This window comes from Colletotrichum paranaense (assembly GCF_030867605.1).
Source record: "Colletotrichum paranaense strain IMI 384185 chromosome Unknown Scaffold_4.1, whole genome shotgun sequence".
Classification (NCBI taxonomy): Eukaryota; Fungi; Ascomycota; class Sordariomycetes; order Glomerellales; family Glomerellaceae; genus Colletotrichum; species Colletotrichum paranaense.
In genome coordinates, this window is record NW_026848962.1 from 3552777 (window position 1) to 3579175 (window position 26399).

Sequence of the window (26399 nt, forward strand, 5' to 3'; positions counted from 1 at the left end):
AGGTGAGTTGATACTGCTCAAGTCTTTGTTGTTGTTGTTGTTACTGTTAATGGTATGGGTTTCAAGGGTATGCTCAGTTACTTCAGACCAGTCATCTTATATTGGTTCTACTCATCGCCTCTTATCAAAGCTCTCAGAGCCTTGACAAAGTAATCTGCCTGGTCATTCTGCCTGAGTCTGAAGTTGAATTATCGCTCTGACTAGTTTGTCTTTGAGAGATTATGATCTTTGAGCCTCCTCGGGGGCATTGCTCGTGACCGCTGAGGGGCTTATTGGGTGAAGTCACAAACGCAGTCTGATTGGCCAAGAGGCTCGCCGCAGCCACATAGGCTTTTTTTGCACCGCCATGCACCGCCTTCTCCTTGGTGCTCAGGCTTGAAGAAAGTGCGCCTGATAGCCAACACGTGGTTCGCCCCTTTGGAAAAATGGAGGAACTGAGTCCCTGGATGCCTCGGATCTGAACAATGCCAAACATGAAGCGTCATAATTTGTCCACCCGGGTTTCTGGGATCGCATCGTGGCTTGGCGGGGAAAGAGAAGACAACGAATCACGTGATCCTATTGACTGTTTTCGGCCGGCCTGCATCTTCGGCCGTCTTCCGTCTCTCCCAGGGGCCGCGACGAACGGGGTCAAGGTGACGCTAAGGTCTCGGTACACGGGACCCAGCGAACTATGTACTCGCCGTCGCCGGTTTCGTGAGTCTCTGTCACTGCCGTTCTCGACTCTCGAGGTGATGAATGCTGGGGTTATGCTCTCCCCCAGATGCGTCATGGCTGATTGACCATGCATCCATATGAGGTGGCTCAATCTGTTGGCCGTAGGTAACCAAATGATTCTGCTGGTTGGCTTCTTCAGATATTTCCATTGCTCTCTGGCCTAGAAAACCTATCAAATTCGATGATCGGGTGCGCCGGCCCACGACGACAACACAAACGCCCTGAATGTCCCGGCAAGTCACGTTCGGGACCCGCCCTAGGTTGCCAGGCTTATCTTACATGGTTGGGCCGAGCGTTCAGCAACGCAGAAAGCTGTGCAATATCCACTTTGTGTGCCGTTGATGACTTGATACTCACGATAAATCGAGATATCCTGCCCCTTGCTAGACTCTGGAGAAGGTCTGGCGAGGGCCGATTCCCCCCCCAGAAGTTAGGCCCTCGCGGCCCTCAATCCGGGACGGGAGACGGCTACCTGCAGTGATTGGGCACGAATCGCATTCGCAACTGGGTACGGGGCAGGCCGTGATGCGGAAATCCGCTTTGGAGCAGGACACTGACTCTAGACACCGCTTTTTTTACGTACTGTCGTGGTACCAACCCGAATCGTTGACGTTGGCGAGGGAGAACGAGGGGCAGAGGAGGGGCAACTTTCGGGCACAGAAACGCGCTGGCGTTGCGTTTCTCGATAAGAAGTGCCCTTGCGAAACATTGTAATGTCGTCTGCGCTGCGTTCACTCTCATCACCGAACCTGCCCCTAATGACAGATCGACGATTCAGGACTCGTTTGGTTCTGGCCTGAAGACGGCACAAGCGGCACGGATTCGGCGCGGACTAGACTGAGACTGGCTCTGGCTGTAGACCCAAACACTGTTTGCTGTTACTATCCTTTCAGGACCTGTTTTTGACCCCCGTCGCCCTGCGAGACTCGGTAACCATCCGCTCAACTTCGTCAAGTGACAGTCCCACGTTCATCTTCAAGAAGGAAGAAATCGGTTCCCCGGCCTATCAGCGTCGCTATCGCATTCTGAAATCTCCACACCTGGAAGAGCCTGCATGGAGCTGCATTCTTGACCTGCAGGGATTCCCAAGCCAACGTCAGGACCCAAGTGCCGGTGAAGAGAAGCCTTCCAGCTCATAGCTTCCCCGTATAAGATGTTTTTTGTGCCCCTCGCTGCCTCACCTTTTCAAGGTGAGGCAGCCCTTTCTGCCCCCTTTTGTTTTTAGCTTCACCCTTCCCGCACCTGCACTCTTCCCTCCTCACCTTCCCCAGATTTTGCTCCAGCCAGGTGATATCGGAGAAACCTCTTTCACCGACCATTAAACTCTTTCCCCCTTTCATTTGCAGCTCCCAGTACGCAGCTGCTAATATCTCCCACCGTCACTTCCACAACAAAGCCCACACACATTCGTCAGCTGCGTGCAACAAGGCAATATGTTCAGCAATCGCAAGTTCTCCATCAACCGGCACACCGGTGTGCCCAAGCCAAGACGCTTCAGTGTCGGCGAGGTTGGAGGCAATGGTAAGAACGAAAACCTCCCTTTCCTCATTTCTATACAAATTCCATTCAGTTGTCCAAGCAATACCTATCTGCTCGACTTGTCGTGGCTTCAACCAAGTTATACAGATACGCACAAAGGATGGGAGAAAAGCTTGTTGTCGAGCTCTGGTGTTGAGTGCGGGGTAGGAGCTGAGCAGAGTTGCCCCTCGTTCTCCACACAGCTCCAACTCAAGCTCGATGTCATTCTTGGCTTTTTGATCGGCGCCATTGGCCATGATAACTTCACCTCAAGAAAAAAACTAATGCTAACATATTCCATCAGAGGTCCAGTCAAAGACTCACAGACAGTTCCGTAATGCCCACGAAGGCCACCAGCCCCACGCCGGTCTCGATGCTAGCCGTGCCTCCACCGGTGTCGTTTGGTGTACTGAGCGTGCCTCCGAGTACGGTTTTCTCGAGGAGCCCGATGCTTGGGCCAACTTGGGCCAGGGTGCCCCCGAAGTTGAGGATGATATTGCTGGCTGCTTTCCCCGTCCCACCACTATCGATATCTCCATGGCCGGTCGCGAGTATGGCCCTACAGCCGGTATCAGAGAACTCCGCGAGGCTGTTGCCAACCTCTACAACGTAATGCACCGCGAGGGCAAGGATAGCAAGTACACTTGGGAGAACGTCGCAATCGTCCCTGGTGGTCGCGCCGGTCTGATTCGTATCGCTGCCGTTCTCGGGAACTCTTACCTCTCTTTCTTCTTGCCCGATTACACGGCGTACAACGAGATGCTGTCTCTCTTCAAGAACGTATGTCTCTATTTCTGAGTTTGAAGCATGAAAGAATGTACAGCATCTGACACTGAGTATTTAGTTCTCCGCCATCCCTGTCCCTCTCGCTGAGGAGGACGGCTACCACATCCACCCTGACCGCATCGCTGAGGAGATCTCCCGTGGTTCTTCTGTCATTCTGACCTCGAACCCCCGCAACCCCACCGGCCGTGTCGTTGCCAACCCCGAGTTGGCCGAGATCCAGGATATTTGCCGTGGCCGCGCCACCTTCGTCAGCGACGAGTTCTACTCCGGCTACAACTATACGAGCAACTGTGACGGCAGTACCATCTCTGCTGCTGAGAACGTCGAGGACGTCGATGAAGACGATGTTCTCATCATCGACGGCTTGACCAAGCGCTTCAGACTGCCCGGCTGGCGTGTTGCGTGGATCCTTGGTCCCAAGGGTATGTGATTGATATCTATAAATTTAATGAACCACTTGCTAACATGGCTTGCAGAATACATCAAGGCGTGAGTTTTTCCTCCACATGTGTACCTAATGGTGGCCATGAGATTGAACCGGGGGACTGAGACACTGACACAACTTTAGCATTGGCTCTTGCGGCAGCTACCTTGACGGTGGTGCCAACCACCCCTTCCAGGAGGCGGCAATCCCCATGCTTGACCCTACTCTCGTCAAGACGGAGATGATCTCCTTGCAAAAGCACTTCCGCGTAAGTCGATTGAGCGAGCGGCTTCGAGTTTGGAATTTCCTAATAAAGTGAGTAGGACAAGCGTGACTACGTCGTTCGCAGACTCCGCGAAATGGGATTCATCATTAAATACGTCCCCGACTCCACTTTCTACCTGTAAGTTGCTGTCGTTGAAAGAGACAAAGTCAAGCGCCAAGACTGACATCCACCAGCTGGCTCAACCTTGAGGGTCTCCCTGAGGCCATTGCCGACGGTCTCAACTTCTTCCAGGCCTGTCTTGAGGAGAAGGTCATCGTCGTGCCTGGCATCTTCTTCGACCTGAACCCCTCCAGACGCCGTGATCTCTTCGACAGCCCTTGCCACCACTTCGTCCGTTTCTCCTACGGCCCCAAGATGGAGACCCTAAAGAAGGGATGCGACGGTATTGAGCGTGTCGTTAACAAGTTCCGCAAGTCGTCTGACTAGACGTTATAGAGTGGTTCCTAGGATAGAGGATTGGATGGAGTTGGAAACGGACGACTCACGACAGATGAAGATTGAATACCCTAGTCTTCATTGCTTGAACGTATACACGAAGATGGCACAGTTGATGCCGAACAGACCAATACGCCAGTAGAGCGTGTTACAATGAATGAATTATCGCAACATACCAAGATTTGTCTCAGATTGCTAGTGATTTGATAGCTGGGGTGAAAACCAAATCTCCATGTCGCTTACTTTGAAATGCAGCATTGTAGTGCGATAAACCTACTACGGCAGCGATAGTCACAATGTTGAGGCTCTGCATAGTTCACTCACGCAGAGGCCTTATTCACTTTTACCTTGTCACCATCATTTCGAGAACCAAGGTTTTTACAAGACTTTTACGATTTTTTTTGGTACTTTTCTATCGCCAATTTTCTCTGAGCCAGATCCAGTCCCTCGGCCGCAACACATCTTTCCTCGAAATTTAGCTAGAAAACTTCAGTGACCAGTGTAGCTAGCCAAGGGAATCCCCCCTAGAAACAAAAAGCAAAGAAAGAAAAAAGCAAATGATTTTTTTTGGTGATTTTGTTGTTTTTTGTCGCAACTGCCAATCCCGAACCCAATTTCTGCGTATCCATTCCCAATTTTGCGAGATGTTCCAAAGGTCTCTCGCAAGTTGGTTCCAATGGAGCTGAAGGAGTCGGGGGCGCATGTCCAAATACTCCAACATGTTAAGAGGGAGAAGAAGTCCAAGTTGTGAATTCCCAAAGATCATTAAGGCTTTTTGTCGTCTTCTTTGGTCTCATGGACCGCGTTCAGTGCTGTACTGGTGACGGTGGCACTGTTCTCTTCGTGTTGAGAACCTTGCCTGTTGGTGGCACTGCTTTCTCAGTGTCGGTGAGAGCCTTGCTGATAATAGTGATGGTGACGATGATGGCTCTGTATGAAAGCTCTCGAAAGGCAACTTTGGCGGAGTTGAGAGTACCGCTCTTGTTTGGTCTTTTCATGATTACTGTTGGAGAGCTTCAGGAAGAAACCGGGAGAAAGCAGAATCGCAAACGTGTCGTGAGTCGTAAGTCGTACAGCAGCTTCCTCGTTATATAGAGAAAGCTTCATTGGTGAAGAAAGCACGCAGAGTGAAATGCAGCGAAGTTGGTCTGGCGTAAAGCCACCGACTACTTCATGCAGATGACGTGAGCGCTGGTGATTGAGGCAACTGAGATGGAAGTACCCGTATCATTGCGGACGGTGATGACGGGGGTAACCACAAGCTGCACGCGCCAATGCTCAGCCTGGAGAAGCTGCGGACCAATGTTGGGCGAGATTCCAACCATGGTTCCAGTGTTGAAGCGCGCTCCCGTATCGGGAAAGCGGAACTCGAAAGTCCATCGCGAGGTAAACATCTTCGCCGAGATGGACCATGCCTTCTCGCACATCTGGCAAAGCGCCTCGTCGGCCCTCTCGAGGTCGGGACCGCCTTCAGACTCGGGCAGCAAGAGCGGCGAGAGCATCTCGCGGAGCTCAGCCTGGAAGTACTCGATCCGGTGGTTGCGGTAGGCGTCGTAGCGCTCATGGTTGATGCAAGAGTTAACCAGGGACGCAACTCGATCAATACACAGCTGAAGGGCACCACCTTGACCCGCTGTTTAAGTTAGTCATATTCTTGCATTGAGCGACGTGTCAGATACAACTTACCAGGGAGATTGTTCATCTCGTGGCGAATCTCACGCAGCTGGCGATCAGCATCAACAGAGAAACCCTCCCAGGCCTCGAAAGTGAAGATCCGATTGATAAGAAGATCGATCATGGTACGAGAGATGAGACAAGCACGGCTCATGGGGTCGTTCATGTGCTGACGAATGTAAGACCACGCCTGCTGCTCGCTGAAGGGAGCATAGAGCTTCATCATGTAACGAAGGATGGCAACATCGTTGGAGCGCGACAGAATGCTAAGGTCAACGTTCGAGGCAAACTGGAGCACCTAGCCCCGCGCGAGACCCCAAACGCCCTCAAGAGCACGAGCATAGCGCTCATTGTCGCCGCCTTCATCCTCACTGAAGCCGTTGCCGGGAGCCAATGGACTGGTGACTGCATGGCTGGGGCCATGGCCACCCTGGCCAAAGGGACCGGGACTGAAAGCTCCTTGCTGACGGATGTTAGCCGTATGGTGGCTGTTGCCGGACGAGTTGGGGCCGTGGCTACGAGTGCGCTGTGGAACCATCGAGTAGTCGTTGCTGTAGCCCATGTGGCTCGAGCCCATGCCGTACTGGGAACCATGGGAGACTTGACGTCCCGAAGGAACCAGAGGAGGCGGGCGAGGAAAGCCACCACCGGGTCCTTCAAAGTTGCCGTAATGACCAGCGGAGCGAGGAGTCGGGCTTCGGAAAGGAGTGCTGCCTCCGTTGAAGTTGTGGCGAGAACCAGCATTGGATCCTGGGCCGTAGCTCATGTTGTAGGACGTATCATTGTGGAAGCCACTGTTGTCTGCGTTGCCATACATGCCCGGGTGGAACTCAGGAGCATTGGGACGGAACGAGCCGCGGTGGCCCATGGCAGTGCCAGGGCGGGACGGCATGTTGAACCGGCCTCGATGGTTACTGGGTCCCTCAAAGCCATTGGGGTGCTGGTATCCGCCGCTGAAACCGTTCTGAATGTCTCGAGTTTGCGAGTAAGAACCGGTATATTGAGTAGGGGCGCCGCTAGACGCGCGCGTCCAACCCGCGGAAGATATGGTGCGGTTGTCACCAGACCGACGGCTAGGGCCATACATGCCCGGGAAAGAAGTGGAAGGGGCATTATGAGCAGGTGGAAAGCCCGGAATGTTCTGCTGGTGGTAGAACGGCTGCAGAGCATTGTCCAAGGTGGGGACCATCTCAACTGATTCCGAACCAGGGGCACGACGTGCATGCTGAGACTGCTCAAGCCGCTTAGCCGACTGAGGGTGGTTCTCCTTCTCAAGCGCGGCGATGCTCTCGGTACTGAGGATGGCAATGGCCTTGGAAGATTTCTCACGCTCTCCGTGCATCCAGCGGGAGCTAGGGCGGTCCATGAAGTCCTTGAGAGTCTGTTGTGGTGTCATTAGCAATTTCCCATAAACGAGAATCATGGAAACGAACCTGAAGCAACTCGGCAACGATCTGCTCTCTGTCTCCATTCTCTTCATCATTGCGAGGATCGAGGCGGGCCAAGAACTCGAGAACCGTGTTCTTGTGGTTCTCCTGCTCCACGTGGTAGCGCGCAAGACGATCCTCCAACTCCTCGTACTTGCGATGAATCTCAGCAACATCGCGCTTGAGCTGCTCACGTTCCTCGGAAATGATGCTAGCCTCCAGTTTATTGGAACAAAGAACCTTGTCGTTGTACTCGAGATCGATTTTGATATCTGCGACCTCATTGACAGCCTGGCGAAGAATGTCGTTAACCTTTTGCGAGTACACCTGGAGGCCATCGCAAAGGTCGTTGGCAATGTTGGCCGGAATGCCAGGAGTGCGGCGGATCGCCTGCTGAGTGGTCATAATTCCGGCTTGAACTTGCCGAGCGGGAATCCAAGCGGGCTTTCATCTCAAAGTCAGCAATTTGGTCCGGAGCAACAAACAAAAGCCAAAACAGTGAGAACCAAAGAAGAAAGGCGAAGATGGAAACTGGGAGATGAGAAGCCTGGCTCAAGGTGAAAGAGGGCCCCAATCGAGGCACAATGTGACTTACATGGTCTCTGGCCAGCTCGGAGCGGCGACTCTCCCGGAGAGGGCCAGCCAAAGGTCCGTCAATATGACAGTGAGTAGCCATCTTCGCGATAATCTTGTTCGTCTTTGTGAGTTCAAAAGTTGGCTTGAGCTTTGTTTTGTCCTCGACGGGGGCAGGATGCTGTTGGATTCGTCGAGTGTCGTTGTTCAAGGAACCCGGGGTATGATGACCGGGAGTCTTGGCGCTGGGGGTACTTCCGAAGTCACGAACAGATGTAGAAGACGGCAGCGGGCCAGATCGATGTCCAAAGGTGTTTGGCTGTACTGCAGAACGCCCAGTTGGAGTTGCCAATGCCGTTCTCTCAGAGGGAAATGATGCCTTTCCTGTTGAGAAGTGCGGCGGATGCTGACTGATAGTACGACTTGGTTTTTGGTTGCTTTCCTGATCCTGACTCTTGGTGGAAGTGAGGTTTGTCGGCTGAAACTTCGGTGGCTGAGGCAACTGGTAATTCTTGTGGTTGAGCTGCGAGTTTTGGTCAGAAAGATCGGCCGCAAAGACATCAGAAGGTGATCTAGCATTGCGGACGGTGCTGTCAGAAGACGAGCTAGGAGTCGTCCGGAATGGCTCGCGTGTCGCAGCGAACTGGGGCGAATGCTCGGCGAGACAAACGCCTCCGCGCCCAGCCCCAGAGCGAGCGCTACCTGAGTCGGCCATCTTGACCACGCGAGACGGATTGAATTGGGAAGTGTGGGCGTGTAGGATGTAGTATGAAACGAAAGGTAGTGTGGAAGTATGTGGAAATACTCGAGGAATATTTCTGGACTGGTGGTGGGAGGGTGAAGAGACTGAGTGATGCAGAAGCGCCGGAAGTCTTGAAGGTGGGAAGTAGAAGTAGTGGAAGGTTTGTAGGTGATACAACAAAGAAGGGGGAAAAAAAGTTGATATCTTCCGAGAAGGCAGGTGCAGCCCACACTAGTCCCTTAAGGAGGCGCACCTGGGAAATCTTCAGGAGAATACGCACAGAGATGGGCAAGGTGAAGTGGAAGGTGAGCTCGGTGAGATCACTGGATCTATGCACCGTGTCAAACACCCACCCGCCAACCCATTTGGGTTGGTCTGTAAGTGAGCTAAACCATTTGATACTGGAAGATTGGGGGAGGGAATGAGGCTATACGAATGAGTGAACAATGTGCAGATCCTACCCCTCGACACTTGTCTTCGTGGCCCCAGAGGGGAGAGGGTATTGGCTCCCTCGGTCACCACAGCGACTCGAGCCACACAGCCTTGCTATGTGACTTTCGTCGCAGTAAGAAAGAAGGAGAGCAAACAGAACAGGCGCGGGAAGAAGACGAGTATCAGTGGTTGATGAGAAATGCTACATACCGAGATAGCAAAATTAATAAACTCGACGGTATCGTCAGATGTTGAAGCAGGTGCGTGCCCTTTTTCTGGAGTATCGTTGAAGCTATGGAGCCAGTGATCTGCAAAGAATTGAGCAAGTCAAGCAAACTTGTCGACTCGTTCGGGCTGTATGTTGTTTCTCTCGTAAGCTGGATCTCGAGAGGGAAGAGAGAAGTGAAAGCTTACCAAAAGGGTCGATGAAGGACAATAATCTTGTTCCAGCGCTGTCACGGTGATCTCAGGGAGAAGCCTTGGTGTCCAGAGGCAAGCTCAAAATCTGTTGAGAGGCGCAAGAGCTGTGTCGTCGTCTTCTGAAGCTCCTTGAAGAGCCAGCGATATTGTCGGGCCGAAAAGCCTGGGAATAGTTGGTCAGTGAACCGCGAAAGGGAAGAAATGTGATGAGAAGACGATGGAGAACTCGATGGGAGTAGAAGTGACAGCCCTTACCTTGTTGACGTTACTCTATTGCTGTCTGTTGAAAGTGAAGGCTAAATTCGACCAAGCAGGCGTCCAGACGGAACCTTTTGGAGCCGCAAGCTGGATGTGTGGATTTGAACGGAAGGAATTTCGAGAGCGTTTTCGTGATGGAATTCGAGGAGTAAGGTTGAGAGAAATATGACGAGATAAGTATGGGTGAGAGTAGAGATGGATGGGTGTAGATGATATTGGAAGGAAGAAGTTTGGGGAAAAGGATGGTGAGGTGGGCAAAGCAAGAGGAGAAGAGAGGGAAGAAAAGTCTTCAGGTAACCTCAGAAAGGCGAGAGCACGGGAGGAACAGACTTTGTTCATGCCCTCTGGAGCGTGGGGAGACTACGGGGATGAAGTTATTTCAGGCCTATTCAAGAGGGCGAGAGCTTACGAGACGAACCTTGACCAGTTCTGAAAAGGGCGAGAGTATAGGATGAACTGAATTCATGTACCACCAGGAGGGGAAGGGAGACAAGTGGGATTTCACTCTACCATATGTCCCCAAAGAGCGAGAGCTCAGGGGCAAGATATTCAACATGTCTTCAGAAAGGCGAGAGCTGAGGGGAAGAGATTTCATAAAGCCTCAAAAGGGCGAGAGCACGGGGGACAGTTGGTTTTCCTTCTCAACATGTTATTCTTACCGGAAGAGGCGGGAGGAAGTTGTTAGCTCTCGCTGTTTTCAGGGGTTGGTGTATGTTCGTCAGCAGGCAGATTTCAATGAGAAGACAGTTGATGAGAGCAGCTCAGCTCAAGTTATGAAGCATGAATGTGGAAAGACGAGAGGGCTGTTCAAATACTGCCAAATGACCTTGTGTAATCTAAGGCTCCTAGATGTTCTAACGGAGACGCCTCGTGATGATTGATTTCATGTGAAGTCGTCGGTTTAAATGCTAAAGAACGATGAGATGTGCGACGAGACAACAATGCCACTTCAGACAGAAAGAAACTCACAGGACTACTGGTACCAATGATAAGATTCTGTTTGGCTTTGTAAGGCAATGAGAGTGAATCAAGAGTAATAAGGAAAGTATTCCTTATCACAAGCAATAAGATGGGGGATACTGTTATTATAGCGAGTGTTCTCACACCTCCTAGAATCCAGTCAAGGCAGATGGCCTCGGTAGAGGGGGCATCTTGCAAAGCACCATGATGGGTACATGACCTGGCGATCTTTCACGCGTAAATGAAGCAGAAGCAGCCTGTTTAGCTGTGGTTGATAATTGTGACATTGGTATGATTGCTTAATGTCCGATGAAAGCCCTTACGTGTCTGGTGATCAAGGAGAAAGTGAAGAACAAAAGAGGAGAAAAAGGTAAGAACAAGTAGACTTTTGCAAGAGCCAGGCTGCTCATGCCCATGGGCTTGAGCAAAGAAGGTAGCTGCCATAGGACCGCTAGATGATAAAGAAGAGAAAAGAGCCCAAGATCTTGAGCAGCATGTGGCCAGAAGCCAAAAAGCTGGGAAATTGGGACCCTTCTAATTGCACTCAGGAGCACTACTCGTTCGAGCACAAACTGGTCTGGCAGGACCAGAGGTCGTTGTGGAGGACCAGGCTAGTATGTAGGATGATAGGCTGAAAGAAGATATAGTCCCAGAGAACTCGATGGGGCCCACCACTAAGCCGCCGTGGTGAACAGTGACCGTGTACGCTCTCGCTCACGGAGTTATGAACATCGTTGCCAGTTATATAGTCTCACAGCCAGCCCAATGACCAGTTTGAATAACTTTAAGGATTAACGTGTCCGGGGGGCAAGTGAGACGACAACGATGAGGCCACCTGCGACTAGTCATCGCGCCAGTTCATCAAAGATCAAGCAGCATTTGCTAAGAACAATTTTAGTACCTAATGTGGTGCATAAACTACAGCTTCCTTTGTTCCTTACCCAGACGCCGTTTTGGCAACCTGTTATTCGCTCCGCATGTAATGGAGGACTTGGAAGGGAACAACCTAAGGTACAAATATCAGCCAGAAAAAAGTGGCGATCGAAATGTGTAATCAAAGCTTTTTCTGCAGAGAATCAGTGCGATGTCAACCTGCTCTCCAGTGATGTTGGGGTAGGTAGGCCTTGGTGTCTGATGTGACAAAGACTTGGCAGGACGCGAACGGCGGCCTCAGGCGACTCAACGGTGCAAGTCTCGCGGTCGTCTGGGCTCGATCTAATCAGCGAGGTTTGGAGGACGATAGCATCAGCCTAGCAATCTTGTGAGCGAAGGTAGAGTGACATGATATGTTAGATCTTACTTTAGGGGGGTCCTAGACGAGTAGTTTCGGGGCCATGGATTAGCTTTCAGATCGCTCGTGTGCGAGAGAACAAACTGCTGTAGACGGCATCTACAACAGGTGACGCGTCGATCATCCTGCCTCCAAAGTAACGACCGTTGAGGCCTCTGATGGCGTTCTCGCCACCTTGGACCTTGTCGAACTTGAGGTAAATGTCGCCCTTGGAGTTCGGATCGACGGAAATGTGTACGACGCGGCCGTATTTAGTTTCTGCTTCCTGTCGAACGTCATCCTCCAGTTCCTTGACCCATTCTTCTCCCTCTTCCCTAAAACATTGTTAGCATTGTATAAAAAGAGGGTGGGAGAAATTGGGCAACGTACTCTTCAGGGTCAAACATGTTGTGCAGGACGACGCATCGGCTGGCCATGTTCACGTTGACCGGCAGAGGCTTGGTCTCGGTCTTGGGCTTCAACACCTGTCGCTCATCTACTCCGTTGGAAGCATCATCAGTCCTGGCAAGTTTTCTCATCAGGGCATCACGGCTGTAGTTGTTAAAGTTGACACCGGCGACATCTGTGTCATCAAGGGCGCTGGCACCACCAGACTTTTCGCTGTCTCTTCCACCCGCGCGATCGAATGCCGATGTCTGGGGGCCTCGGCCACCCGCACCAGAGAATGCAGAGCCTTGGAACTGTGGGTTTTGGCCAGGAAATCTCTGCAAGATGTTGGCAGTGCTCTCAGGGGTAAACTTATCGTTTCCGAGGCCGACGCGAATCGGGCGACCAGCGAGATCGAAGCCGTTCATCTTTTCAAGGGCCTCCCTGGCTTGGCTGGCTTCGCGGTATCTACAAACTATTAGTTAGTATTGCCCTTGAGATTCAGTAGAAGAGGACCAGAACGTACTGCACGAATCCATAGCCTCGGCTGCGTCCATTGTCGTCCTTCTGGAGTTGGACAAACTCAAGTTCGCCGAAAGGCTCAAAGACAGCCTGTAAATCCTGCTCGGTGACGTTGAAGTGAATGTTGCCCACGTAGAGGCGATGGAAGGGGATCGAGTTCGGGTGGGCGTTGGTGGTCTCGGAGTTGCGAACCTGTCGGTTCTTCTCGGCCTCTGTGAGCTGGACGATGATAGGGATACCTAACAATTTCTGTCCGGTAAGTTGAAGCGCTTGAGTGACTGAATCCTCGTTTTTGAATTCAACATAACCGACTCTGTACACGTGGTTAGCAACTCTTCAGCTAAAGTCAGGTTGGTTGAACTTCAACTTACCCCTTGGATCTTTGGCTAATGCGATCTTTGACAATCTGAGCCTCATTGACGGGGCCGACCTTCTCGAAGAATGCCTTTAGGTCGCGGGTGCGAAGACGGGCGGCGAGCTGCTGGACAAAGACAGTGCGGCGATCGCGTTCATCTTCAGTAAGTTGTGGTGTTGCCTCACGCTTGGAAGTTTCCTGACGATCGTCGTCCCTAGCCCGGCGATGGTCCCCAGAGTAGCGATCTGAGCGATCGCGGCGTTCGCGATAGTCATCGCGTGATGAGCGGTAAGAGCGGTGGGGTGACCGAGATCGCGAGCGGGCTCGTCCGCCTCTATAGTAATCACCATCTCCTCTGTGACGACGTGAGCGACGGCGATCATCATCGCGGCTTTTGCTTCTCCGCCTACTCTTGTGGCTACCAGCGTCGCTCCGAGGGGTTGATGTCTTGATGTCGTCCGGGGTTCCACGTCGGCTGCGTGTCGTGCTACGGTCGCGGCGGTCGCGGTCGCGGCGCTCATGGTCTCGACGACGACTATCATAGTCCCTGTCACGGCTTCCATCGCGGCCGCGATCGCGCTCCTTACGTTCGGAACGGTCGCCATTGGTGCGTTCTTCGACGTCGTGTGTCTTCGTCTCGGTAGAGCTTTTTGCGGTGGCGTCAAGCAACGCCTCGACGTCTAGGCCCGACATCTTGCGCTGATTTCAGTGAGAAAGAGACGAGGAAGGAAGAGTCGACGCTGTTCTTTCGCTTCTGCTATCTATGATTTTTCGAGATGGCAGGTTTTATCGCAGTGTGGGTGTAGAGGGGAAGAGCGAGGTGATTCGTGGGATGGAGAGGTTGGCGCAGTCACACGAAAGCGTCCGACAGAAATCTTGGGCCAGGCGAGACAGTGAATCGGGCTAGGGACAGCCCAAGCGCTGAACAGGACCTGCTAGGTAGCCAAGCGAATCTGGAAGGTGGCCACTGGCAGTAGCAATCAGAAAGAGCGTGTCTTACGTAATAACAGTGCTGACTCAGACGGGCAAGTTCCGCGTATCACGGTAGCATCGTACCTTCCCACGTTACCTAACCTTGAGGTATGCTCTACAACTAAGAAATACCGATGAACCATACGTCCATCTGAGCCATGAGAAATAGACCTTCCTCATCCCGAGGAAATCATGCTAACACGTGACTATTGGTCGCATACCTTTTCCCAAACTCGAAGCTAAGGATGGAGCATTGCAAAATGTCAAACTGACTTCAACCTGGAGGCCCGACCAGACCCCCTCTACGATTGCCCGTGAACACGTTTGCTGCAACGGTTCGCCGTTCAGATGCGCCTATGGCGTCCGGAAAGCTACTCCATTTGTTTCTCCATCAAGCTATGATCCTCGCCATGAGCAATCATCAAACCCATCACCTTTTACAGTCATGATTGGGCGGGAAACGAACGTGCTGTCTAGTCATTTTATGGCATAATCTCGGTGTGTGGTATCATTCAAAATACTCTGTACTAAACCAGCCTGTCATGAGAACATGACGGCTCTTCCCGGCCGCATCATAGCTGGCCGGGGCGCTGTAATACGCAAGGCTCATTCAAGCCATCTCCTCAGAACGCCCATGAAATGACCCCCATTACAGCGTTAAAGTAAAGCCAAAAAGCGTATATACATTGTGGGACACGTAAGGGTGAAATTGAGCAAACTTGCTCTGTTCGGTATTAGGAATAGGCCCCAGAAGTCGTCATCATGACATTGTGTATGTTGCGGTCGTGTGCGGTGGTCGGGTGGAATTAGTTGGCCTTCACAATGGGAGGAAGTTCGGTGCCAAAGATGCTGTCCCAGAACCGGCTGGTGACTCCGAAGCCGAGCTCGTAGTCGAGGAAGTGGTGCTGAAGGTGGTATTTCTTGAGCTCCTTGTACCACAGAGGGAGGTTCTGGTGATGCAGGAAGTAGTGCGTCAAGTCGTAGCAAATGTAGCCGAAAATGCCTCCGCAGTAGACGGCCGTGGCAGCGTGCCAGCTGTAAGAGAATACCCAGTGCGCGAGCTTGTAGAACGGCGTGGCGAGAACAACGAACAAGGTGGGAGGCATGACCAGGCGATACTTGTCCATGGGCAGGTAGTGGTGGATGCCATGGAGGAGGAAGTGCGCAGTGATGCCAACACGGTTGTCAGGAAGCCACCTAATCCAACGTATTAGTCCAATGGCCTCTCACATTAGATCAAGTTGCAAGAAAACTTACTTGTCGAGATGGAACAAGAATCGGTGCAGGACGTATTCGATCAAGCTCCAGAGGAAAAATCCAAAGCCCCAGTAGCAGACCTCCTGGAAGGTGCTGTCCATGCCTTCTCTAGCCAGATAGGTGCCGTAGGCGACGGGCGGAAGCCATGCAAGCGGGACAACCCACCAAGGTGTCTTTGACAGAGGCTCCAAGAAGTTGCCAAACAGAGGCGCAGATTCGCCGCCCTTGTAGTGGCGAGGACGGTGGACTTGATCAAGGTAGAATTCCTTGCTAAAGCCGCCGAACCAAATCTGAGGGAACAACGGGCGGCTCAAGTCGAGGAACTTATGCTTCTTATAGTCGCTTGTGTAATCCGTCTCCTTGCTCAGATCCTCCTCGCTGGCCATACCGGTTCGGGGGTGGACCCAACGTTCACCGTCCCAAAGCTCGCCGTGCTCGTTCATCTGGACGCCCTCGGCTTCGTCAGTCTTCTCGACGGTGCCGTTCGCCTTGCCGTTTCCAGTCGCATGTCCATTCGATTTGCCATTTGCTGCGCCATTGACCTTGCGAAGGCCGTCGACGGCCTTCTGGTTGATGACAAAGCCAACCAGAGAGTCATCCAAAACCTCATATGCGGCCTCGGAGTGAGGGTGAGAGGTTGGGTCCTTTAGAATGGCGTCGATGTCCTTGCCAGCGTAGTCGTAGACGAGATCGGCTCCACCGGGATGGTCTTGGGCGAAGTCGGTCACATCATATACGTTGGAACCGATGGTAACATAGCAAGACTTCTTGGAGTTGTGAGCCTCGACCTCGGCGCGAGTGAAGGTAGGGAGAGTTCGCGCTGGCATATTGGTGGTTGCTTGACGATTGATTCGCGGCGATACGTAAACGGCAGAGAAGGGACTTTCGGAAGTACTACTGTTGTCGCTGAGGGTTCCTAGTGCCCGGGTCCAAGGTGGACGAAATAGGAGTCGAAAGACAACGAAGGGAGTGGACGAGTAGAAAAAATCGCAGCAGAAGTCGCAGTCGCAGGCCCTAGCGAAGGAGAGGGAAAGGTGAAGGTTGGAGGAAGAAATGGCACGGAGGGAAGAAGTATTAAGATGGAGTACGGTGTATGGTTGGGCGACTAAAGCAGGCGGTCTAAGGTGAGGTGGGAAACCGAAAAGGAGCCAAAAGCCGGGAGGGCCGGGAGGGCGAAGTTGAAAGGCCGGGGCGATGTGACTTGAGGCTCGGTGGGCACAGGGTGGTGAGAGAACGGAGACGGGTCGAAGAATTAATTTAGGGGGGGATGTTTGATTTGGGGATCGGGGGACGTGAGGTGAACGTGGAGGCATGCGTGGGTGGCAGGGCCAAGGAGAAGCTCTCTACGCGACTAGCAATCTCTCACCCTTCTCTAGGCCAGAAAAAAAATACGGCCTGGTGGCGTTACTTTGGCACAGAACGGGACCTGGCGGAAGCTTGGACAGCCGATTCGTGGTTCCACCTGTTGACCACTTTCGCCCGGCTCTTCAGGGTTGACACTGTGTGAGTGTCTTTCTCTGTCTGTTTAGGTGGGCAAATGGATACAAAAGTTACAGACCCCGAAATTGCACCTTTTTTTTTTTACCTCAGCTCAGCAACAGTCGAACGCCTCCAGAACGGGCAATGAGTGACGGGGTCGACAATGCCAGACTGTAGTGTATGGACACAGAGAGTACCCAGGAAGCCAAAGGTGTGGGTGATGAGGGAGTCAGGACGCGGGACTGACGGGGAGGTGTGGGAACCGCTGTTGGTAACCCAAACATGGCCTGGGACGGTCTGGGACGGAAGACCAGGAACGGGGACTCAAGAACATGTACGAAAGGGCACATAATGCCCACCACGCGATACATTGTCGTTGCCACGACTGCAACAAGCAGAAACGCCACCCTATCTAGGTGTAATGCCTAGGCCAACAGGTAGGGGAACATCGAAACTTCAAACGGGGCGAAATGGGCATTGGGCAAGTTCGGCAAAATCCTAGAGGCAGAAGGGGGAGGGAAAAGTTGCATGGCAGTTTGAGGCGGGAAGTGGTGACTACATGGACATTCTCATGGTCACTTAATCCCGGTGGAATTAGTCCGCGACAATCACCGAGCCCAGCACCTCAGGGCCCAGGCAATAAGCAAATCCAGGACTAGTCACTAAGAAACAATGCAATCGGCTGCCGGCCCAGCCAGATCGACCCAGCTGCCAGGTCTGTGCAGAGGGCTCCTAGAGCCTCCGTACCAAGTTTTGATCTGACTAACAGGCATCTACGGTTACCTTAAATGGGCTGGCTGTCTTGTTATCCATGTCGAGTGGATGATGGTTTTTTCTTCGCATCCTGACCTAACACCCTGCCTATCTGTTGATGCAGGTATTCTTTGAATGAAGGAGCGATCAGTAATAAGTAATCAGATGAGAGGAACACCGAGCCGTGGGACCGCAGGAGGAGCGGTGTAACTACTGTTCCTTCGATCAAGAACAAGAGCCTACCTTAGCATAAGGTAATGACCATGAGGGAACAACAGGTGGCTTTTCGTGGCTTGCAATCGAGGGGTAGTCTTGGAACACTCGAGATAAGATTGGCAATGGCTCTTGGCCTCCCACAGTCTTAGCACCTCCAGTCATGGGCCGTGACCCCCGACCCGAGGACCAAGATCGCAGTGAGTGGCGCGCGATGGCAGCGGCGGCGGTCTGTGACAGTGAGCATTGTTGGGGTCGAGTCTGAGATTGAGTTAGTGGAAGCAAGTTGAAGCGTCTTCTCACACCGCGCATATTGATGCATGAGCCAGAGATGGGAGGTGCATGCAAGTACGTACCCGCGATAAGTCCTCTTGTTTGATTACACGTGCATCTCACCCGAATGCCTCAATGCCAGTACTCCGTACCGTACCGTACTTTACCTTACCTCAGCCCACGGGGGTTTACCTAATCCATATGACCCAGCCACCTCACAGCAGCTATACGAAGTATCCGTAGGTAGGTAGTCTGAGACGCAGCTTTCAAGGTTACAATCTGTGGCTCATGGACCGCTCATGGGTCTCTTCAAACAGTGCCTTTCGGACTGATTAGTCTTCTGGTCTCGTTAAGATAGGTAGTTGAGCTGAACGGAGAGACTGTGGCTTATATCACCTTGTATATCCAGACAGAAAGGTCATTTATCTGGATCCTGTTCATCTCACTGGCTTGTCTTGCCTTAGCTGGCCACCCATTATATCACAGTACCAAAGTTAAGGCGCGCCCAAGATTGAGAGAATAATAGATGGGAAAAGAAGATGCCTGATCATCTCGTCGTGCGGAACGAGTTGCTGGGGACAAGCCTGGAATCCGCCAGGGACGCATGGTATTGGTCCAAGTACCGTCTAACTGGTCGGAATGGAACCCCTCGACTTAAGCCAATGGCGGGGCTCTCCTGTGCGGGTCTGCCCTAAGGTACCTTACCAGCCGGATCCCACCCTGTTGCGCGTACCTATGGGAGATACCTAGGTACTCCGTAAGAATACCTTAGGTAAGGTAGGTCTGGGCGTATCTGATGGAGGGGCAAACGGGTGCCAAAATAGGATGTCTGTCAACGAAAGATTGTTGTAGGAACCTTCCTGCCTGTTCAAAGTGTAGTCTCTGAGAAGTACAGACAAGATCATAGCTAACCATAGGAACAATAGAAAGAACAAGAATGCCTTGGTAAGAGTACAGTTAGGGTACCTTATTATGGGGCGGCAAACGATTATGTCACCTACTTGAGGGGCACTCATTGTTGGGGGACAGTCGAGGTCTGCTGCGCTGAGCTCAGCACACAGAGAGGCGGGGCAGGGAGCCAGGAGTCAAATAAGGTATTTCAAGGTTCCTGCGCATCTGATGGTCGTATGCACAAGTATCAACGACCTGCTTTACCCCAAAACATCCGGCTTAAGTGATTCAGTGTCAACTTTGGTAACCTACGGCTTTACTTGGTTTACACATAGACAATTATCCTGCAGGGCTTCCGTGTTTGAGTTCGCTTTGATCAATCAAAGGTAGAAGAAATCAAGAGTGGATAAAGGAATCGAGGGATTCTATCTTAAGTTGGGACAGTCAATGCCCATCATGCTTATACCAGGCTATGCCCAACTTAGCGCGTCTTGCTGGGCAGCTTCGGCAAGACGCGTCTATTGCTTCGCCAATCTAAGATAATTTAGGCATCTCTAGGATATAGCGCCTACTCAGCAATCTGGGATGTCACAATGCGTCTGTCTGTACGTCTGCGCCTACATAGTACCCATCATAAGAAAATGTGTTACCCATCGCGGTGCAATGCAGGTCAGTATGGCACACATGTGACGCGAGCCAATGAGCCTACACTGCAGCTCCTGTTTCCACAAAGCTCAGCTGTCCCCCACCCCTTTCGCCCACGGAATCATCCAAACGTATTGATCAAAGGTAAGTTGATAGGGCAAGGGAAGCATGAGGTGTCGTCAGCAGTGATTCAGACATGCGTGGCGGGGACAATCAATCAGTCCTTGATGATAGTGCTATCGCCTCGCCTACACCCTGTGCACTATCTAAGACTACCTTGGGTAAAGCAGCAAACCGCCCCCCCTCAGCCCCAGGTTGACAACCCAAGCCTTCAAAGTCTTTCGCGGCACGTCTTTGCCGCTGCGAGTGCTACCTCAAGTGGATGTCGCCCAGACAATAACGTAGGTAGGTAGGTAGTCATTAAATCGTCGGTGGTTCTGGACGCAAACTGCTGCTGTCCCTGCCCTCACTGAAATCCCAGCTTGGGCTTGTGAATTCGACTAGACCCCCGAAAATCATCTTCGGCTCTACCTGCCTTGCCCTCATACGTGTGGGCGTGCCTTACATCACCTTAGGTAACAACTTGGAGCTTACCTCGTCTAGCCAGACTTGAACCTTCCCGCTCACCTTTACCTCACCTCGCCTGCTCATTTACCCCTCCAAAACAAAACAAAAAAGGTCGATTCTTGACCTCCTGGACCCGGACACTTTGCGCGACCCCTCCATCACTCTCCCGAATACCCAACGCATCTTTGCGACTGAACTTCACATCCAGTCTTTACCAATTCCTGGATAGCTTTCCGAGCCTCCCGCGACCCTGAACCATGGCGTCATCCGGTCTCGGGAGAGGTTCCATCCTCCTCGCCTTCTGCTTGCTTCTGGTGCTTCTGCCAGGTCGCGCCGCTGCCTTTGGCGCCGGCAATATCCCCTCTATTGCCCAAGTAGGTTTTGACACCTTGGACACCTCGTCCAATGTTCCACCGTTTCGTAAACTAATGCACTGCGATCTACGTCTAGGTCGAGGGTCACAATTGGCGTCATGGAGGTGCGCACCTTTGTTTTCGCTCTGCTTACCCCTACAGCTGACTGACATGTTTGCGCACAGATATCGAGGACATGCTCAAGACCATTGCTTTCTTGCATGGCAAGAAATGGACCTCCATGTTGGTATCCCGAGTCTACTTTGGCAACTGGCTTCGAGACTATTCCCAAGCCGTCGACGTGGGCAGCTTGAAGGGAGTCAACGCTCCCACCATCAGAATCCTGGTAAGCCCTTGTCGCGACGAAGGTATCGGCGTGTATCCTTTGTACTGACTCTCTCCGACAGGTATGGGTACTCTCCTTCATGGCCTTTGGCTATGCGACGGAGGAATTCGAGGTCACCGAGGAGCGCCTTGGCGTCTACCGCCCAGAGGAACACATCGACAACCCCCTGGGCTACGCTGACGGCATGGACGCGCGCAAGTTCGACCCTCGCCTGCGCGGTCCCGTTGACCCGGTCGAGACGCAGATAGATCCCCGCACTGGCATGAAAAACTACATTGCCAATGAGTCTGGCGGTTGGGCGACCAGTGCTGGCTACTTGCGCTTCAGTTTCGCGCGCAGCATCCATTTCGGCCGGGTTTATACCAGCGGCTCGCGGGGTTCAGGAAAAGAAGCTGATCTCTGCGAGGCACTGCGCTGTCTTGGACAGGCTCTCCATTGTATGGAGGACTTCAGCGCGCACAGCAACTACTGCGAGCTTGCGCTTCGAGAGCTGGGCTACCACGACGTCTACCCTCACTGCGGTACTCAAACTGAAATCAACCTGAATGGCCGCCGTGTCTACCCTATCGTAACGGGTACCTTCGGTGCTGTGGACTTCTTGCACTCTGTTCTCGGAGAAGCTACGGACCACTTCACGCAATCTGAGGTAGACGAAATGAATGTCGCCCTGAAGAATGCCGAGGGTATGTCTGCGAACATCACTGGTGGCGGCACTGGATCTCGTGGCTTCTTGGGGATTGGGTCCTCGAAGCCGAACGACTTCATCTCCCTCGTCGGCCAGCTTCCTGGTATTGGTGGAGATTTGGCAAGCCAGGCTCGTGATTTGCAGGCCCAGTCCAGTGCACAGGAGCAGCAAAACACTCGGTCTGGGGGCGACCTCAGCCGTGGTGACTTAAGCCGCGAGAGTTCCAATCAGGTACCTGGTATGAGCACCAATTTCGACCCTGTCGAGACCGCGCGCAAGATCTATCCGATTCTTCAGTTCCGCGACAAGATTGTCAAGTCCATCAGCAACCTCATCTCCAAGATCCCGGGTCTGGAGAAACTTTTGGATCACATCAGTGAGACGCTGACCGCCTTTATCCTGGGGTTGCTGGCGCCGTTTGTGAGACCCATCATTACACAGGTCTCCAAGGTTCTGAAGGATGGTTCATCTACTGTCATCGACGCAAGCTCGAACTCTCAGCTGGAGCCCTGGAAGAACCCCAACTGCTCCGATCCTACTCACTCCATGCTCTCAAAGGACCATTTCACCAACATCCTGAACTCATGCGCCGGCAGGGTTGCTGCGACTATTCTGCAATATGTCGTCCCGTAAGTAGACACTGTCTATGGTCAGGTAATTTGAACGTAGCTAACGTGAAGATAGGCGAATTCTGTATGCCTGGGAAAATCCGGGTGTTCCTGTTGATGAGGTTGTTAATGACGTCCTCCGGGCTTTCCACCACCCAGCAGCTCGCGATGAGAGAGTCCAAATCCAGAGGGATATGTTCGAGACGGTGCGAAAGTGGGCAAATGAGAGCACCCTCAAGCACGAATTGTCCCACCTGCTCTCGTCCGAGTCTGTCAAGGCTGGCAAGAACCATATCTTGACCGGTGGCGATGGCACGAAGAGCGTTGGAGGTCATACACACTCCCATGGAGCCTTCGACAGCTTTGGAGAGCTGGGACACGGCAAGGTGCAAGGTTCCCTTTGGAACCAGATCCGCACTAGAGATCTCAGCTCCATGGAAGGTGATGACAGGAAGCCCTTGTCAAGCTCTCCCCTCCCTTCATCTCAGCAAGACTATGGATACCACCAGAGCGGCGGTGACACCAGTCACCACTACTCAGCCTCTCAGTCTCAGGGACAGGCTTCTGGCTACTACGGTGGCGGTCATTCCGAACCCCAAGGCTACGGTCAGCAGCAGCAGCAGCACCAGCCGCCTCCGGGCCAGTGGGGTCCCCCTCAACCTCCGCAGGGCTATGGCGGACCGGGCTACGGTGGTCCTCCAGCTGGATACGGCGGACCTGGGTACGGGGGACCCGGCTACGGTGGACCGCCGCAACCTCAATACCCTCCTCACCACGGAGGTCCACCCCCACCGCATCACCAGCAGGGTGGCGGCGGCTGGAGCCAGTACCCGGGCCAACACCGCTACTAGATCATTTTGTGCGGTGCGGAAATGGGAAGGTGTGAACAATTTAACGATCGGGTTGCGGATTACGGACTGGAGTCTTGGGGAACACGGAAATGGATGGGAGTGAAAGGGGCGGGGCACGCAATCCACGTATGGCTGATGAGAATGATTCCCTGGAGCTGTGCTAAACGGCACACAAAGTATGAATTGCAATATTCTTTCCTGTGCTTGATGTTCGTATTTGTTGACTTGTATGTTATGATTTATCTCATCCTTCTTGAATAACCAACCCTTCCTGCCAATGCCCATATGTGGCAGACTAACCGATGAAAGCCCATTCCTAGATGCCCAACTCCTGAAGATGTGATAACGATGGTGAATAATGCTCCATGATTTTGAGCAAGACATGCATGGTGAATATCTCGCAGTGGTTGAAAGTATTACTGCTTGCCGCGCCGGGGATCCAGCGCCTCTGCCCTCCTCTTGTCACGGATCTCCTTGGTGCCGAGACTACCGACTCCGCCCTCCGACCTTCGCTCCCAGCCGCCGAGTCTGACTACCAGACAGGTGGCGTTGTCCCCGTCGTGGGAGACCTCGGTGGCATAGTTGACGACATCCTTGGCGCCCTCTTCGGGCGTCCTGGCCTCCTTGATCACGTCGACAATCTCCTGATCGCTGAGTGTGCCTGAGATGCCGTCGCTCATGAGGACTAGGAAGGAATACTGCGCTGGACCAATCTCGACGCGGGTTATTTCTGGCTCGGCCGACACGCCGATGCGTTTGCTTCGCATGTCGCCGAATGCGCGGCTATTGGCCAACCCTGCGATCCGGTCCTCCCCGAAGCTGTCTGCCGAGACCATTGAACCGGCCGGCGCATAACGGCGGAGACGACGGCTTTCCGTGGGAGTGGTTGGGTGATGATCTGACGTCAGGGGCTGTGCGAGGCCGGTAGTCGTTGTGCAAAGAAGTATACGGGTGTCACCCACGTGAGCGACAATCAGGGTAGACTGCGCGTTAGGATGCCAGAATGGTGCTGGAGTAGGCGTCGAAATGAGAGCGACGGATGCCGTCGATCCGCCCTTGAAGCGAGCCGGGCCACCGATGCCGTGGCCTGATGGTGGTTTATGTGGAACCCCAAGGATCTCGTCGTTATTGACGGGGCGATCGTTTGCTTGAGGGTCGTCGGGATCCGGTTTGCGTGCCTGGGCAGAGATGAAATCCAAGTCTGCTCTGAGGAAAGCGTACATGAGGACGGACTCGACCGTCACCCCAGGCTCGTCGGCGTCGTTCATCTTCTCTTCTGATAAATGGAAGTACTCGGGGTTGAAGCGCCGAAAGTATCCTCCGACAGTCTGACGATACTCTTCCACAAGATCCTGTGCCAACTTGATAGCCTTCGGGATATCTTCTACTTTGGCTGAGACTGGTTTGGCCCCTTTCATGGGTTCCTCTCTTTCCGGATTCGTCAAGACGCCATGCTTGTCTTCCTCGGGAACACGAATGTCGTCCTTGACATCTTCTTCTGTCTTCATGAAAAGCTCCTCATTCGGGTCTTCCTCCTTGCGACCCGTCTCTGGTGCCGGGCTCTTTGCCAGGCTGCTCTGAAGGCCGAACTCGGCAGAGGATTGCTCGATGTAGCCATGCAGCTCATCACGTAAGAACTCGGCGCACTGAGATCCGCCGTGTCCGTCGAATATACCAAAGTAGAAGACCTGGGGGTCACCAAGTGCGCTGTCGGCCGATGTCGCCTCGTTTGGTTTCTGGATCGGTCGCCTCTGAAGACTGATAGGGGCCCTTTTAGCAAAAGCCGGCATGTTGATTGTGCCGGCTTGGTTGGTGTCCTCATTGTACCCCCGTTGACCCCTCGAAGAGAAAACGCCAAAGTGATGCTTAGCTCTCTTGAGCGGGATCCGGACCACTGTAAGATCTCGGCTTGGCATACTGAGTGCTGCGGCTACTGGAGATGACCCCGGCGTTACTTTGTGGGGGGTCGAAGCATCGCGGGGCAGCTTGTGACCGGGGCCGGATGACGTTCGGGAGTCGGGGTGCAGAGAAGATGATGGGAGATGGGTGACGAAGTAGTTATGGAAGAGTCGCCGGCTTGTCGAGATCGATAGTCTGTCAGTCTTCAGTATGCTTCCTTGTTCGTAACCGAGTGACGTGCGGGTCCGAATCGAAAGCCGTCGAGGGGTTGGCTCTTGGGTAGTGTAGCATCGTCGGGGCGGGTGCCTGGGGAGTGCGGAAGAGGTGGGCTTGTCGGTGGAAGTTCCGATGCCGGTATCCAGGGAGGAATTCACACATCGCACAGCTGGTGGCGAGAGGATCCGCGCCGTCTCATGATACGGCGGTATTCGTCGCGTTGCGAGACAGCGTGTTAAAGCTGGCATTGTTCCGAAAGGGCGGGAGTCTGTTGGCGAGGAAGAGAGTGTCACCGGCACTGCAGCAGCTCAAGTAGGACGACCTTCAAGCTTGCGAAAGCCATGAGCTAGCTCGTCAAGCTTGAACGGCGGCCTAGGGAACGTGGAGCGGGATTCTGGGTGGGCGAGCTTTGGTCGATGGCGCGAACGAGGGGAAGGCTTGTCAGCTGTTGCGTCGGCGACGGCGAGGCATTGGCGTTGGCAATGGCAATGGACTACCACCGAGCTGGGTATCGTGCGTGGCCCCAAGAAAGTGTCGAAAGGGCGGGAGGGACAGATGGGTCGCAGAGTTTGCTTGACAGCTTTTGTGTTTGTTTCTACGATTGACTGCTTGGTCTTGACACTGTGAGATTGGAGGATTGGGTTTGGCCAAGGCACACTGTCGGCCTCGGTTGGATCATGGATGGACCCAGCGACGTAATAAGACGGACCTGGAAAGGAAGGACGGGACGGGGACATGCTGAACCTGGAGGTACCTTCTCCGTGCTCTGCCAGCTGCTTGCCTTAGCTGCAGCTAATCCCACAGGCTACCCTTGGATTCGGTTAGGAAGAACGGGCCTACCGTACCGTATCCCAGGACCTAGGTAAGGGAGGTGCTGTGTATCCGTAAGTAGGTAGGTACCTGCCGAAGCTGTTCTAGGTGGTGTAAGCAGTACCTGGATAAGTCACACATACCTTACCTACCAACCGACAGCTGCCACGGGCGTTCGGCTGGGATAATCTTATCTAATCAGCACCCGGGATACACCGTGTAAATGCTCAGATTCGTGGTTAAAGAAACACAGTAGACCCACTGCGGTGGCATCGGGCAGGCAGAAGGGGCCTTTGTCTCCTGGAGAGGCGAATGACATGAGTGTCACTGACACGGCCTTATTAATGACATTTTTGCATACTCCTACGCATCCAATCTCAAGACGGCTGCCTGAC

At 53.1% G+C, this 26399-nt stretch overlaps 10 protein-coding genes across 10 annotated transcripts; 2 read left to right on the forward strand and 8 right to left on the reverse strand.

Moving 5' to 3' along the window:
* Positions 1 to 707: 707 nt before the first annotated feature.
* Positions 708 to 1854, reverse strand: CPAR01_06162 (uncharacterized protein; the record flags this gene model as incomplete). Its single annotated transcript, XM_060490436.1, has 3 exons — positions 708 to 877; positions 1301 to 1414; positions 1758 to 1854. The coding sequence occupies 3 exons, from the start codon at positions 1852 to 1854 to the stop codon at positions 708 to 710; spliced, it is 381 nt and encodes a 126-aa protein (XP_060351902.1).
* A 296-nt stretch (positions 1855 to 2150) lies between these two features.
* CPAR01_06163 (aminotransferase class I and II) lies at positions 2151 to 4157 on the forward strand (the record flags this gene model as incomplete). Its single annotated transcript, XM_060490437.1, has 6 exons — positions 2151 to 2238; positions 2540 to 3015; positions 3080 to 3447; positions 3590 to 3713; positions 3769 to 3848; positions 3905 to 4157. 6 exons carry the CDS (start codon positions 2151 to 2153, stop codon positions 4155 to 4157), a joined length of 1389 nt encoding a protein of 462 aa, XP_060351903.1.
* Positions 4158 to 5332: 1175 nt separating this feature from the next.
* On the reverse strand, positions 5333 to 6063 carry CPAR01_06164 (uncharacterized protein; the record flags this gene model as incomplete). Its single annotated transcript, XM_060490438.1, has 2 exons — positions 5333 to 5799; positions 5853 to 6063. 2 exons carry the CDS (start codon positions 6061 to 6063, stop codon positions 5333 to 5335), a joined length of 678 nt encoding a protein of 225 aa, XP_060351904.1.
* A 75-nt stretch (positions 6064 to 6138) lies between these two features.
* On the reverse strand, positions 6139 to 8555 carry CPAR01_06165 (uncharacterized protein; the record flags this gene model as incomplete). Its single annotated transcript, XM_060490439.1, has 3 exons — positions 6139 to 7221; positions 7274 to 7711; positions 7863 to 8555. The coding sequence occupies 3 exons, from the start codon at positions 8553 to 8555 to the stop codon at positions 6139 to 6141; spliced, it is 2214 nt and encodes a 737-aa protein (XP_060351905.1).
* A 3443-nt stretch (positions 8556 to 11998) lies between these two features.
* CPAR01_06166 (CC1-like family splicing factor) lies at positions 11999 to 13879 on the reverse strand (the record flags this gene model as incomplete). Its single annotated transcript, XM_060490440.1, has 4 exons — positions 11999 to 12257; positions 12313 to 12777; positions 12836 to 13144; positions 13203 to 13879. The coding sequence occupies 4 exons, from the start codon at positions 13877 to 13879 to the stop codon at positions 11999 to 12001; spliced, it is 1710 nt and encodes a 569-aa protein (XP_060351906.1).
* A 1085-nt stretch (positions 13880 to 14964) lies between these two features.
* CPAR01_06167 (cytochrome b5-like Heme/Steroid binding domain-containing protein) lies at positions 14965 to 16242 on the reverse strand (the record flags this gene model as incomplete). Its single annotated transcript, XM_060490441.1, has 2 exons — positions 14965 to 15355; positions 15416 to 16242. The coding sequence occupies 2 exons, from the start codon at positions 16240 to 16242 to the stop codon at positions 14965 to 14967; spliced, it is 1218 nt and encodes a 405-aa protein (XP_060351907.1).
* Positions 16243 to 17872: 1630 nt separating this feature from the next.
* Positions 17873 to 18172, reverse strand: CPAR01_06168 (uncharacterized protein; the record flags this gene model as incomplete). Its single annotated transcript, XM_060490442.1, has 1 exon — positions 17873 to 18172. One exon carries the CDS (start codon positions 18170 to 18172, stop codon positions 17873 to 17875), a length of 300 nt encoding a protein of 99 aa, XP_060351908.1.
* A 2321-nt stretch (positions 18173 to 20493) lies between these two features.
* CPAR01_06169 (heterokaryon incompatibility protein Het-C) lies at positions 20494 to 23079 on the forward strand (the record flags this gene model as incomplete). Its single annotated transcript, XM_060490443.1, has 5 exons — positions 20494 to 20610; positions 20687 to 20714; positions 20775 to 20935; positions 20997 to 22249; positions 22305 to 23079. 5 exons carry the CDS (start codon positions 20494 to 20496, stop codon positions 23077 to 23079), a joined length of 2334 nt encoding a protein of 777 aa, XP_060351909.1.
* Positions 23080 to 23495: 416 nt separating this feature from the next.
* On the reverse strand, positions 23496 to 25442 carry CPAR01_06170 (protein phosphatase 2C; the record flags this gene model as incomplete). The annotated part of the gene is made up of 1 exon (XM_060490444.1): positions 23496 to 25442. One exon carries the CDS (start codon positions 25440 to 25442, stop codon positions 23496 to 23498), a length of 1947 nt encoding a protein of 648 aa, XP_060351910.1.
* A 60-nt stretch (positions 25443 to 25502) lies between these two features.
* Positions 25503 to 25931, reverse strand: CPAR01_06171 (uncharacterized protein; the record flags this gene model as incomplete). Its single annotated transcript, XM_060490445.1, has 1 exon — positions 25503 to 25931. One exon carries the CDS (start codon positions 25929 to 25931, stop codon positions 25503 to 25505), a length of 429 nt encoding a protein of 142 aa, XP_060351911.1.
* Positions 25932 to 26399: the final 468 nt, after the last annotated feature.